Source organism: Schistocerca americana, chromosome 2 (assembly GCF_021461395.2).
Source record: "Schistocerca americana isolate TAMUIC-IGC-003095 chromosome 2, iqSchAmer2.1, whole genome shotgun sequence".
NCBI classification, from domain to species: domain Eukaryota; kingdom Metazoa; phylum Arthropoda; class Insecta; order Orthoptera; family Acrididae; genus Schistocerca; species Schistocerca americana.
In genome coordinates this window covers 775404505-775418588 of record NC_060120.1, presented here as the reverse complement: position 1 = coordinate 775418588, position 14084 = coordinate 775404505, and the positions used below count along the sequence as shown (strand labels likewise).

Here is a 14084-nt window from a genome sequence, read left to right as displayed (position 1 = left end):
TATTCTAAGTGGGACAAGCAACTGCCAAATAGTGGGAGAAATATACTGGAAACATTATAATGAGCTGATTACATTACATTTCACGAAAAACCAAATATTTAAATAATTTTCAAACAATCTGTCTGTGGGCATTTTCCTTGTCCCATAATAGTTTCGCTCGAAGTCTAGCGATCTGCACATTCTGACACTTCACACGCTTTTGTAAGACACGAACAGCTGCACTTAATCTAACCACTTCATCGTCAAAGCAGGTCTGTGTTGATGATTCACACAAATCTGGCACTGATACATGGAGAGTTGAACTGGCTGCTTCTGTGTCATAGGACTGTTTTACAGCTTTAGATTGACTGTCGAATCTTTGTGGCAGTTTCCTCTTCATTGTCAGCTGCGGTGGGTTATTTGGAATGTCAAACCGTGTGGGTACTGCATTCCACACGAGTTTGTTGTTGTCTGCGTTCATGAACTGGTGTTGTTCGAAATGTAGCGAACAAAACCTAATATTATTATACAGGTAAATTGGGTCTTTCTTCATAAGGTCTTCTCGTCTGCTATTAACTAGCCATTTTCTGCTCCTAAAACGAAACAGTCATCATTTATACACATACAGTTTGCAAGTGAATCCTGACGATACAGTTTAGTAACATGACGGTATTTACCTCTCAGGATCCTTAGGAAAGCTAAAAAGACAGCTGCGGTGTCTTCTTCCTGTTGCTGCTGCAATTTATTGCGCTACAAACGCTCCCGATGGTAAAAACCATTGTATAAATCAAAATAAACAATCACTATTCGCTTTCATGATCGCGCCGAACTCACAGTTCAACCTACCGGCCGCTTGGGGCGCTGCTGGCGCTGAAAGCAACAAAATCGAGGCGAAGTGTCGCGACTGTTATGTTAGACTGTGGTATAACTTTTTACATCACAAGGACCACGGTTTTTATGTAACAGTTTTATATCTCACTTTATCTGCGTCATTGTGATTCTGTTATGTTATGCTTGTACGGGTGCCATGTGTATGATATGATAATAGGAAAAAAAGTACGTTCGCCTTACGCATCTACATGTTATTGGTCCAGAGATTCTAACAATCTATCACGAGCAGAGATGTAATTTGCGGGCGCAATTTGAAACGCATGTGAGCAGTAATGAGAATTTTAGAAGAATTTGTGTATGTGATCTGTTATTTGTCGTATTACCTGAGTTGGAATGGAGACTATAGTGAAGTTGATAGGTGGTCTCATTCCGGACGATCTTTTATCTTTTTTGCCAAAAGAAGTACACCCTGCCACTCTTTACCTGCTTCGTGTGGCACTTAATCATCAGAATAGGTAGGTTACTATTTTTGTGGTAGTTGTGTCTTACGATTGCAGTCGCTTCTCTCGTTGTGCAATTCGCGTTGCGAAAGGAGGAAACGATTGTCAATGCGTGTATTCAAATTTTGAGGGGTTATGGCACTTGCAAAATTTTATGCAAGGTGCTTTACTATCGGTTGTTGCATTATCTATCAACAGCATGTTTTCAGTCTAGGATAAACAGTTCACAACAAAGGAGTTTGCCTGTTGATTTTAATAGTTGAGTGATGTTAAGAGAGACAGTTGTACTGCAGTTGTCAGAAGCTGTTTCACATGCAACATGTTCCTGGCATATAAAAGAGTTCTACAACAAATTACGCATAAAGTTGTACTGCCTTATGTTCAGGAGGGCTGGAGATGGCTTATTTGTTTTATAGGGTAATGCTGTAGCCACGTGATGGATCGCAGTTTTACCATCATTATATGGAATTTGCCGGTAAAAATGATCGGCACAGATTTTTCAAAAAGTCTCACACGAATAATTAACATTCAGTCTAAGGTGTCTGAGCAGTGCTTTTGATACGTTACAGCAATATTGTTGTGTAATCGTATTTCACAACAACACACGGTACAGTAAAAGAGGTTGTCAGGATATCCATTATATAAGAACGTCGTTATAGAAATCTGAGTACAATTTATTGTTATTAGGTAGGGGTAGTCTGTACCTTTGTGATGTGTTGTTTTAAATGAAGTGGGAATATTGTGATCATCTGGTTATGACTTTCGTGCTAAACAGTTAATTAATGCAGGAAATAATCAGGGAAAGGGTTGGGGGAGGACGATGTCAAATAGTGTGGATAAAAGCGTGGGTTACCTGGCTTTACTGGACTTTTGTGAGTTAAAAGCGTTAAGAAAGACTGTCCACATGTTGTTTACTTGACTTACATTGGTATGTACTTTCTTGTAATATTATATAGTCTTGCTGTACCCAGAATGCAGTGTGATACTTCATGCTTGGAAGGAGAGACGGCTTCAAGCATACATAAGGGATAGGCCTACTGCCCTTTATCTCCACTGTCAACATCCCCGTTGCAAAATCACGAGTTATCTTGTGTGTATAATAGTGCAATGTAGGGCTCACAGGACAACATTGTGTATTAGTTTTATATGATACCAGTTTTGGGTCATTCCATGTCAAGCCATCCAGGCCATGACACCCATTATCTAGTTGTGAACGGAGATTTTGTGTACTGCATTTGTCTATAATATCATGAACTCTTGCCAATTTTTATTGCTTTATATACATTCTGTTAGTAGCAATTGCTGAAAGTTTGGTGCAATGCATTACTTCAAAGCTAACTGTAAAGATTTGAAAATTAGCTGCAGTTTTTAAACAAAAAATGGTATTCTAACAGTTTTTCCCTGAATATCCTTTGGCACGTGTAGTTTCTGAAAATGTTAGAATTGTACAATTAATTTTTGTAAATTAATTTTATTTAATTTTATTGTTAAATTAGAAAAAAATATTTTGGACAATTGCCCCCCTCTGGAAAACACTGAAAAAATTAGAAAGTGATCTAAAGTAATAAAGTTTCATCACACAAAAAAAACAGAAATGAATGGCACTGGTGGAAAAAAATATATACTGGAGAGAGGTACAATTATTACCAAAGAGACATCAACTTAAGTACACATAACAACGTCCAAATGGAATAAAATTGCAATCTATGAAACAAAATTATAAATTTAAAATATAAGGTAACATGTACATTACATGTCATATGAACACTTTCTTACCTCTGCCATAACCAAATTAACTCAAAGTAAAAATACATAGCATTTTGACGAAATAAATCTCGGGTGAACAGCCTGGTGTGAGTGTACAAAGGACACAATATTTCGGCAGTCTACCTTTCTGCCATCATTAGGTGTGCTGATGTACTGTCAAGGGATGGCAGGCATGAGGTATATATCAATTCACCCTCCCTCAGGCACTCCCTCCGCCGTCCACGCCATGGGCGCGCTCTTGGCCGTCTGCGCCAGCGTTCGACGCCCGGCTTGTGGGCCCGCGTCTGGGTGTTCACTCAAAGGTCCGTGCCCAGGGAGGTTTGCCGGTGTTTTGGAGGTTCCTCCTCCTGACCTCGAAGTCAGTACATTCTGGGATATTTCTGCCTTCTCCTTAATCCAGGTAATGGCTGGTTCCCAAGCTTGGTTAAGGGAATGTCTGCTGTCACGATTCAGATCAGATTTTCTTACTCTGATCTCTATAGCTTCTTTGATGATACAGTCCTGATATTTTGAAGTCTGTGTTTTGACCTCGGTCTTGTCGTAGTGCATGCCATGTAGTTCTGACAGGCAATGCTCGGCGATTGCAGACTTATTAGGCTGTTGCAATCTTTTGTGCAATTGGTGTTCACGGCATCGGTCTTCAATGGTGCAAATTGTCTGATCTATGTATTCCTTACCGCATTGGCTCAGTATTTTGTAAACCCCTGATTAATGTAAACCAAGGTCGTCCTTAACACTGCCAAGAAGTGCTCAGGTTTTAGTTGGAGGGCAGAAGACGGTGTTTACTTGATATTTGCTTAAAATGTGTCCAAATTTTACTTTTCACACTTTCCATTATTTCTACAAACTGATTCTTTTTGTGTGACATAATGGAATATTTATAATAATATTGTAAATTTTTCAAAGGTATCTATGAGGGGGCAGTGCCTTAAAAAATTATGACCTTCATGGATTTTGTTTAAAAGAAATTATTTACAATTTTTTTTCTGAGACATATATGGTGGATATTCACTACAAGAAGCACGTCTATAAAATTATAAACATTTCCCTTTAACTAAAAAAATCAAGCTTCCACTGCAAAAACTGTAGGAGCTATTGTATTTTTAAATTGTAAAGGAGCTCAAGAGCTCATCTGTGAAACCCTGAATTCCTCAATCTATACAACTTCTTTTTATCATAAGTGAAAAAGTAATTTACCTGCAACATTTACATTTTGGAAATGTGAATATGTCTAGGTAAACTTCCACTACCCAAAATTTCAAGGATTTGTGTGACAATGGTTGTCATTTCCTAAAATTTCTGGATGATTTGACGTGGAATGACCCTTTTGTGTTTATTCTGATTTCAGTAAACTCTCCATATTTTTTGTGCAGGTTGTAAGAGTATTTCTGTTACAAAAATTCATCTTCCTGCAGGTATGATGGCTGTTGGAGAGTAATGGAGGGTCATTTAGGCAACTGAAATGTGTTTTCTCACCCACCATTTCAGATTTGGGTGACACTTGGCTTACATTTTTCTCAGTGGATATAAGCAAGCTGATATTTCTGTGGACCCCATGGAGCAGGAACCGGGGTAGTAGCGACTCTACACCGGCTGTCACTTGGCAGATGCCAAGTTGACCCCCCTACATCTCTTCCTCATCATGACTGTCCTCCAGTGGAACGTTCGCGGCCTTTGGTCCCACAAAGAGGATTTACAGCTGCTTGTAGCATCCCCTTGTACTCTGCTTTCAGGAAATGAACTTGCACCCTCACGACTGCTTTGAGCTTTCACATTACTTATCGATTCGTTTTGGCCTTTCCCCTGAGGTCGGCATTCTATCTCATGGGGGCATCATGCTATCCACCTGCTTACACACCAAAATGGCAGCTTACTAAGGCTGACTGGCAGCTTTACTCCTCCCTGGCGACCTTCAAAGAGCAAGATTTCCCCAGCTGTGATGACCAGGTGAAATATCTAGCAAACATTATCCTTACTGCTGCAGAACGTTCCATTCCCTGGAGTTCTCTTTACCACATCATGTCCCAGTCCCTTGGTGGCCTGAGGCATGCTGCGATGCAATTCACGCACGGAGACGTGCTCTCCACGTTTTTAACCGTTGTCTACGATGACAAACTGCATTCATTATAAACAGACCCGTGCAAAGTGTCATCGCGCTCTTTGGGATAGCAAAGGAGCTAGATGAATTTCGTTCATTAGTACTTCTAACAGTCCCACCTCTTCCTCTGTCATGTGGGCCAATCTCCGATGGCTCTCTGGGACCAAGATACATTCCCCAATTTCCGGCCTGACAGTAGCAGATGGTTATCTTGGACCCTATTGCTATCACCAACACCATGGGCCACCATTTTGTGGAAGTTTCGAGCTCTTCCTCCATCGGAAATGAGTGGAGGCAGCTAGGGAGAATTGATCATCACGATAAAATAGGAGAAATCGGGGGCTCGTACAGAAAAAGTGCTAGTTTTTCCCGCGTGTGTCTCTCTACCGTTCCACTCTCAAACGTGAGATTGGAACGGTAGAGAGACAGCATGAAGGTGGTTCATTAAACCCTTTACAGGCACTTTATTGTGAATAGCAGAGTAATCACGTAGATGTAGATGTTGATGTTTTATTGTCGGCTGTGGCATATGTGAACACAATATCTTTAGTACGTACTGCAGTCGATGTTTTGTGCTCTTTCTGCTACCATCTTAGCGGAGCTTGTGATCACACATTTTTCTAAAGTTGTGTTCATGCTGTGTTTTTGTGTGTGCAAATTTTAATAACCTTCACAGAAATGTCCCCAAAGATAAAGCTGCAAGATGATGACCATAAGTGAAAAAAATTATCTTAGAAATGAAACGTAAAATTGTTGAAAAATGCGAACATGGTGTGAGCCCTGCTGATTCAGCATTCATTTACAGTCGTCTACATCAACTATTTGCCCTATCCTCAAGACCAAGGAAAATATTAAGGAGATAGATAGATACTTCAAAGGGAGTGACAAGAGTGTCTAAACAACATTTAGTATTCTGGATGATGTCGAAAGATTGCTCCTTATATAGATAAATGAAAAGCAATTGCAAGTTGTGGGTGTTCCAGAAGTTTAAGAGAACTGGCATCCATGGCATTATGAGCCATGGTGAAGCAGCCAGCTCCAACACAAAGGCAGCAGAGAACTTCATCAGCAACATCAAGATACTCGTTGATTCTGAGGTTTAACTGCCACAACAGGCTTTTAATTGTGATGAGATGTGTCTATTCTGGCAAAAGATGCCAAACCCTAACTTTATAACAGAAGAGGAGACTGCATTGCCCGGTTACAAGCCAGTGAAAGTCCGTCTCGCACTGCTATTATGTGCCAATGCAAGTAGCGATTTGAAAATTAAACCGCTGCTTGTTTTCATTCAGAAACTCAAAGAGCATCAAAGAAGTGTAATGTCCAGAAGAGCAGGTTAAGTGTGATGTGGAGGTCCAACAAGAAGTCTTGGGTGATACGTGGTCTTCTTTATGATGGGATCGATGAAGTGTTTGGTCCCCGGCTTGAGATAAATCTGTCACTCCCTGTCTTGCTTGCTATGGACAACGCTCCTGCCCATTCTCCAGCCCTACAAGATCACCTCCTTGAAGAACTTCAGTTCATCAAAATCCAGTTTCTGCCTCCAACTCCACTCTGTTAATCCATCTTATGGACCAACTAGAATATTTCTAGTTTTAAGAATCTTTACACTCAACCCCCTGTTAGAGAATTGCTTTGAGTTGACTGAAGCTACCAATCTCATTTTATGAGTTTTGGAAATCTCTTTGACATAATTCCCTGTGTCAAGATGTCCAAAAAGGTGTGGGAAGGGGTTACCAAGAGAACTCTCACTTCTGCTTAGAAGCAGTTTTGGCTGGAGTGCATTGTTGAATGTGAGTGAGGCATTTGAGGAAGTACCTGTGGAGCCTGTAGCGAATGATATTCTCTTTAGCTAAGAGTTTGGGACCAGAATTGATAAGAATGATATTGATGAGCTTGTGGAAGATCACAGCCAAGAAATAACCACCAAAGAGCTTATGGAGTTGCAATGTGTTTCACAGCAGGAAGTTGTGGAGAAGTGTTCTTCAGAGGAATTGGTGGCAGTAACAACAAAGCAGCAACCTTCTGGTGCAATAAGAGAAACGCTGAAAGGGTGGGAGATGGTTACATCATACATCGAAAGTCATCACCTCAATAAAGCAGTGGCTATGTGCACTACAAATTTGACAGTAATGCTGTGTCGCATTTTTACCAAGCGTTGAAGTGTCGACACAAACAGATGAATAGTTTCCTGGTAAAAAGAATTGGTTATGTATTGTAGATAATAAGGTACATAATACTGTACATGTAATTTTCTTTGAATAAATGGCATGAATAAGTTAAAATTTTTAGTGCTTTCCCTGGATGGAATGCATTATCGTATTTTACACTAATTTATATGGGATAAATTTTCACTTAACGAGTGTTTCATGCTACGAGAAAGGTCCTGGAACGAATTATGCTCGCTATGCAAGGTTCCACTGTATTCCGCTTCTTCAGTGAGCAACGAAGAATCGGTTATTGGTATGGCTGCTGTTCTGGAGAAAAACAGATACATAGTTGCTTACTATGTTTTGTTAGTGTTGCGATGTACATAGATGACATTTTGGGTGTGATGCCTTGGTGTGCCATCTTAATATTTACATCTATAGTAAGATATTGAAACAATACTATATATTTTTTCAAAAAATTGAAGATATGGCGTTTAGAGATACACAAGATCAAATATTAAGGTCAATGACCTTGAACAACAAAATTCTTTGAAACTCATCTTGTTGCATCAATGTGAAGCTCTACTAATTAGCTTTTCTGGCTTAGAATGAGAATTAATCATTTATGTTGAGACAGACATTTGTAAATGTCATACAATTTCCAAACTTTGCAGACCCATAACTTTCTTCACAATTGTCATATACCTCTGCAAACTGGTACTTTTCCATCTCTTATCTGTATCATTGGATGCCCCAAATTGAAAGAAATCTGAGTGAATCCGGTTGAGTGCTTTGTTGAATTGACATGAAATTACTCCTCCACTTCTTCCAAGTTTGATCCGATATTGGGAAATATATGGATCATTACCAAATCCACAAGTACACTATTTATTTTAACCATCATTAACTGGTCAGTGATGTGGTAAGTATTGCAAACATTATTTGACTGAATAATGGAAAAAATTGCCAGGGTGAAATGAAATGGGAGGCCAAGAAAGAAAAATGCGGTGGATGTGTTTGAAGGTTCAGGGAGTCAAAATTATCAAAAAAATAAAGAGGACAACACATAATAGAGGAGTGGCTGCAATGACAAAGGGTAGCTTTCAGGTGGTGTTGTTTGGAAACTGAACTTCAACTATTACACTTTCTTCAGGGATGGGGGACACCTGACATTATTTTTGTTTCTGTTGAGTGTTCATCAGCGAGTGTAATATACTGGGTTCTATGAACCAGCTGCACTTTGGTGAAGTTACTGTGTATGATCAAATTTTGGTTACCAGTGAACAGTGAGGTAGAGCAGTAAACACATTTCTGGAAAACTAGGGAAATAGATTCCATCTGTTCATCAGCATTTACTATTTGCAACTTTGCATCTGAATCAATGGAGCTGTCTCTTGAATGAATGATTTTCCTGAACCTCTTGACTCCATTGCTCCATATTAATGATGGTGATGGTGCTGCATTACTTGTCCTCATCCTCTCAGTATAGTTAATTATTTCACAATTTCAGAGTTTCACTTAGTAGATTAATTTAATTGATTGAATTAGTCAAATAATGATTTAAGAGTTCTTTAAGAATCTGATTGTGGTATGTACAGTAAAGTCTGTAATTGACAACAAATAATTTCAGACCACAGAATATATTGTTTACTGTTGCAGTTGATCTTTACCCAAAAAATTAAAGATATATTTGAATTCGGTAACATTCCATGTGCTAACACACACAGCGCATTACTTCACACTGAAATTTTCAATGTACTATAAATTGTTAGACATGCTTAGCATCTGTGCCTTAAGGACAGCAGCAGTAATGTTTTCATTGTTCCTCTGTAAGTTCTTCAGTATTTGAGGATTATTTGAGTTCAACTGACTCTTCAAAGTGCCCCACAGGTAAAAATCGGAGGGATATAGGTCAGGAAATTGAAGTGGCCACGAGACTACAATCCTTCCACCGATTGTCTTGTTTTCACCAATTACCTCATGCTCTCATGACGAGGTTGTCGCTGAGCAAGGTGATGTGGTTAGCACACTGGTGTTGCATTTGGGATGACGACGGTTCAAACCTGCATCTGGCCATCCAGGTTTAGGTTTTCCATGATTTCCTTAAATTGTGCTCTGTCTCCAATGACCTCGATGTCAACAGGTTGTTAAACCCAGTGTTTCTTTCTTTTGACCAGGTTGTCAAGGCCATGTGTGCTGTTGCTCTGTCTTCCTGAAAATGTCCATACAGTCATTCACCTTTTATGAATTGATCCACATACGGATTAAACAGTTTCCAGATGTGCTGGTTGGCAGTGACAGTTTAGTGAGAGGCATGTTACGATGCAGACATCATGCATTGTGCACCAGAAATTTGAGATTGTCCAAAGACTTTTCAAAGTACTGATAGGAATTTTCTTATTCATAACGGAGTATATTACATGAGTTCTCACAGCCTGACAAGCTGAACAAGGGCTCACATGAAGAAATGAAAAGCTGTTGATTGAAAAGTCATCATCACTTTGCCTAGAAATCAATGGCATAACTCAACATGGGAAAGTTCTCCTGGGCACTTTAACTCGTCAACAACAGTAAATTTTGTAAGGCTGTAAGTGCAGAGTGTTTTTGATAATGTTTTGACATGACGTTTTTTTAATTTCCAGTTGCACAGATAAATCAGCATTGAGATTTCGTTGGACTTGTTCCAGGCTTTCCTTCACTCAACCAAGGTTTTCTGGTGGTTACACTGTTCAGATAATTATGGCTCTTCTTTGCTACAGAGCACATTTTGTGCCATGTTGCTACCAGGTTTTGTTTTGCAGGGTTTGCTGGAGGTTTTACCAAAACACTTCCCATCTTAAACTCTTGCGCAAATAGTTCCTAGATGTTTTCTACGAATAGTGCTAACACTTGACAGTGAACATTTGCTGTTTTATTGTGGGCACTGTTTTATGTTGGATTCAGCTGGCCATGTCTACTCTCATTCATCCAGATGAGTGTCACAGTGGGAGACTTGGAACAGAGCACATGGCAGATAGATTTACATTTTCAGAAATGTAACAGCAACTGGTTAGAGCATTGAAATAACTGTTTCCAGCATTATTTTCTGTGATGGAAAGTTCTCTTGTTCATTAACCAGGGTCAGTTTGGTGTCAGCCTTTCAGATATTTTCTGGGTCAGTTTTGTTTTTCCCACCCTGTATACGAGGGCTATGGCGAAAGTTTTTAGCAGAATGTGTGAAAAAAAAATTATTTGCAAAAAGACATTTACAATTCTTCAGAATACTCTCCATTAGCATGTATACATTTTTCCATTCTCTGAAACCACTTAGAAAATGTCAGTCCAAGCTTCTTTTGGGATGTCACTTAGTGCACTCTCATACACTGCAATGCCCTCTTCATCTGATGGAAACCGCTGCCCTCTAATTTTTTCCTAAGTCTTAGGGAACAGAAAGAAGTCACAGGGGGCCAGGTCAGGTGAATAGGGGGGATGGGGTAACACTAGCACTTTTTCCTTCTCCAGAAAGTCCATCGTTCTGGCAGCCCTGTGCGCAGATGCATTGTCGTGATGCAGCAGAAGGTGCCCACTCTTGGACTTTGGATGCTGTGACATGTGGCGATGACTTTTGGAAGACAATCGTTCACGTACCATTCAGCATTGACTGTACGGCATGTGTCCAAGCTCACAGAGGTGAGATGCCTGATCTTTGTGAAAAAAGTTGCCACCATATTTTTTCCAGAGCTCAAACTTCGTCGAACTTTTGTGGGTGGTTCCTCCCCTGGAAAGCACCACACAGAAGATTGTCTCTTCGTTTCAGGGTCATAATGGTAGACCCATGTTTCATCACCTGTGACGATATTGTAGGTGTCTTGGGACTTCCCTCCATTGAATTTTTCGAGCATGAAACGACACCAGTCCACTCTCGCCTCCTTTTGGCTTTCTGTCAGGGAATGTGGCACCCAACAGGCACATCTCTTAGTAAGGCCTAAGTGGCCATGAACGATGGTCTGTGCTGCTGTTGAGCCAATATTTAGGGTCCCTTCAATGCCGCAAAATGTAAGATGTGGATATTCTTTCATCATTTTCCTCACATTATCAATGTTTTCATGAGTCACAGCTGTTGCTGGCCGACCGGGACAAGGTTCATCTTCAATTGACTGTCGACCTCTCGAAAACTTGAGAAACCAATTCCCAACTGTGTCCCTAGAAAGGGAAGCTTCACCAAAAATACGCAGCAAAGAAGAATGGCATCCTTCGGCACTTAAACCCTTTTTATAATAGTAAAAAATCATGGCGCGGAAGTCGTGGCGCAACAGCTCCATCCTGCATCGTCTCCGACTCAGCACTGTCTGTGCTTTCTTACCGCACTGTGGGGGGGATCACCGCTAGACAGGGGCTGTGTGTGCACATCCCAAGGTCGAAAAACATCGCTCTTTTGAATGAAAACAACCCCATTGTCCTCCGCCTTATGGTTTACGGGCTGCTAAAAACTTTCGGCATTGCCCTCATATTATGCCCAGTGCATGCACAGAGTGAGCAACAATAATAGTTCACCAAATTTTTTTACAGGCAAAGATCAATTTTACTGCTACAAACAATTTAATCAGCTGTTATTGCATAACTATTGGTACTTCATGGCTAAAATGCAGCTATAGTAAAAAAAAGGCTTGCAAAAAGCACCAGAAATATTAAATAGCTGAGAGTTGTGAGAGTATAAGATTACGATTTTTTGGTAGTGACTTTTCCTCCAGAAATGTCATAGCATTTGGGCATAGAATATGCTTACAGATCCTGTCAGTCTTGTATCATTTTTGTAAACAGATGTCAGCTACCCTCATTTTAAAGCCATGTAGGACTGTAGCCAGGAGCTGTAAAGTATTTCTTTCACGGTGATCTGTACAATTAGTTGTTTGAACCAGTTGTCTCATAATGTGGTAAAAATTACATTTCTGAAGAATGTTTGGTCTTACTGCTGGCTGTTATTTTGCAGTTTTCGTAATTGATACTGGATGAACTAATTATATGCTGGTACCATATGGTTAGAGCATTTCTGTGCTGTTGCATTGAGATTATCTTCAAATGACAGATGCCCAGTGAACTGGCTCTCTGAATCATTAGTGGTGTGTTGCCACTTGTGCTATCCAAGCACACTTCACATGGACCTACTGAGAGCTTCAGTTTGTTACTGAACAGTGCTGTTATCTACAGATGATTCATTTAATACTAAGATAAAGAGTTATCTAAGTGTTAAAAGTTTCAAAACACATCCTCTACAAAAAAAGTCCAGAGAAATAAATGTTGGGAAACTTTTCATAATTTAAGAACTGCTTACTTATTGTGGTATCTAGGAGATGAAAGAAAATGAGCTAGATAATACATACCTTTCCAATCATTACAGCACATACAGTGAAGAGAAAATATCATTGCTACTTGTGAAATTTGTTGACCATTTCATTCTATATTCATAATGCTGGAAATGTGTACCATATGTTGTCTATTTTTCAGTGGCTATGTAGATGCTGTTCTGGATTTCACCTGGGAACAACTGAATACTGGACATTGGTGTAATGTTCCTGTGTGGTTGAGGCAAGTTTACACTGTTGCAGCCCTCATTAAGGTGAGACTTGTTATTCACTCATTTGAAGCAGATTTTGTCTTTGGGCAGTATTAATCATTGGACCATTAAATAATTAAAGCATTATCATTCTACAATTATTCGGTGGTTTAGCGTTGCAGTTACAGAACAAGATTTAGTCAGGAAGCAAAGTGGGAAAGGAAAGTTTTTCAGTATCCTGTAATACAGAGCATCCTTGTATTCAGTAACATATTACTTTTCATTTACCTTGTAGCAACAAATCCCTCATTTCATACCGTAGATTCACATTGCTGTTCATTGACGTGAGTAAAATATTTTTCATGTCTCTCTTAACAAACTTCTGTTGTAGAACTTGTAAACAAGTGGCGCTAAATGGGTACACACGCAGAAGCCTATATTTTGTGTTGTGAATGGAGGAGAAATTATTGATGTTTCTGGCCCCAATATTTTTAAATAATGAAAAAAACTGCTTCTACTGAATAACACCATAGATATAGAGTTCCTCAAAGTGTAATCACTGAATCCCTATTCTTTGCTTAGAGTATCTGTGTGATGTATACATTTTTTTGCCATAGGTATTAGCACTGCTGCTTGCAGGTGATACATTCACAAAACCTTCATTTCAGCTAGGCTAATATACAAAGGTGATTTGAAAAGTTCTCGGAATCACCACGAGAGGTCAATGCTAGTGCAACAAGTTGTTCGCATGATATTGATTGCACTGTCGCCTGTAAACACAAGCCACATCAGTGCTTTTGGTAGAGAGCTGTGGCAGTGATATGGCTCTATTGTTGTTCCTGCATAGTGATTTATGAAGATGGTAAAGATAGATTCAAGCAGTGATTAAGTGCTTAGAAGAGAAAGGTATGAAAGGAAAGGACATTCATGTTGATTTCCAAAATACACTCGGGCTCTGCTCCTTCATATTCAACTGTTGCCAAGTGGACAAATGAATTTAAATTTGGTTGGGAGAGCTTAGATAATAATCAGAGTAGTGGTCGGCCGAGGCGTGTCACTACTCCAGAAGTCATTGCTAAAGTGCACAAAATGGTCATGGAGGATCGCCGATTGAAAGTGCATGAAATTGCTCACGCTTGCCAGATGTCACCTGAAAGGGTATATCACATTTTAACTGAAGAATTAGATATGAAAAATTTTTCTTCAAGATGGATACCACGACTTGA

General features: G+C 39.6%; 1 protein-coding gene across 2 annotated transcripts in view; it reads left to right on the top strand.

Moving 5' to 3' along the window:
- The first annotated feature begins 976 nt into the window (after positions 1–976).
- The window catches only part of LOC124593703 (bifunctional peptidase and arginyl-hydroxylase JMJD5), an 87841-nt gene continuing 74733 nt past the window's right edge, over positions 977–14084 (top strand). Inside the window, exons 1-2 of one of the 2 annotated variants that reach the window (XM_047132010.1) lie at positions 977–1325; positions 12810–12921. In XM_047132010.1, the coding sequence (XP_046987966.1) occupies positions 1204–1325; positions 12810–12921 (234 nt within the window). In that variant the 5' untranslated portion in view covers positions 977–1203. The remainder of the gene's footprint in view (positions 1326–12809; positions 12922–14084) is intronic. The other variant, XM_047132009.1, reaches the window with a different exon arrangement.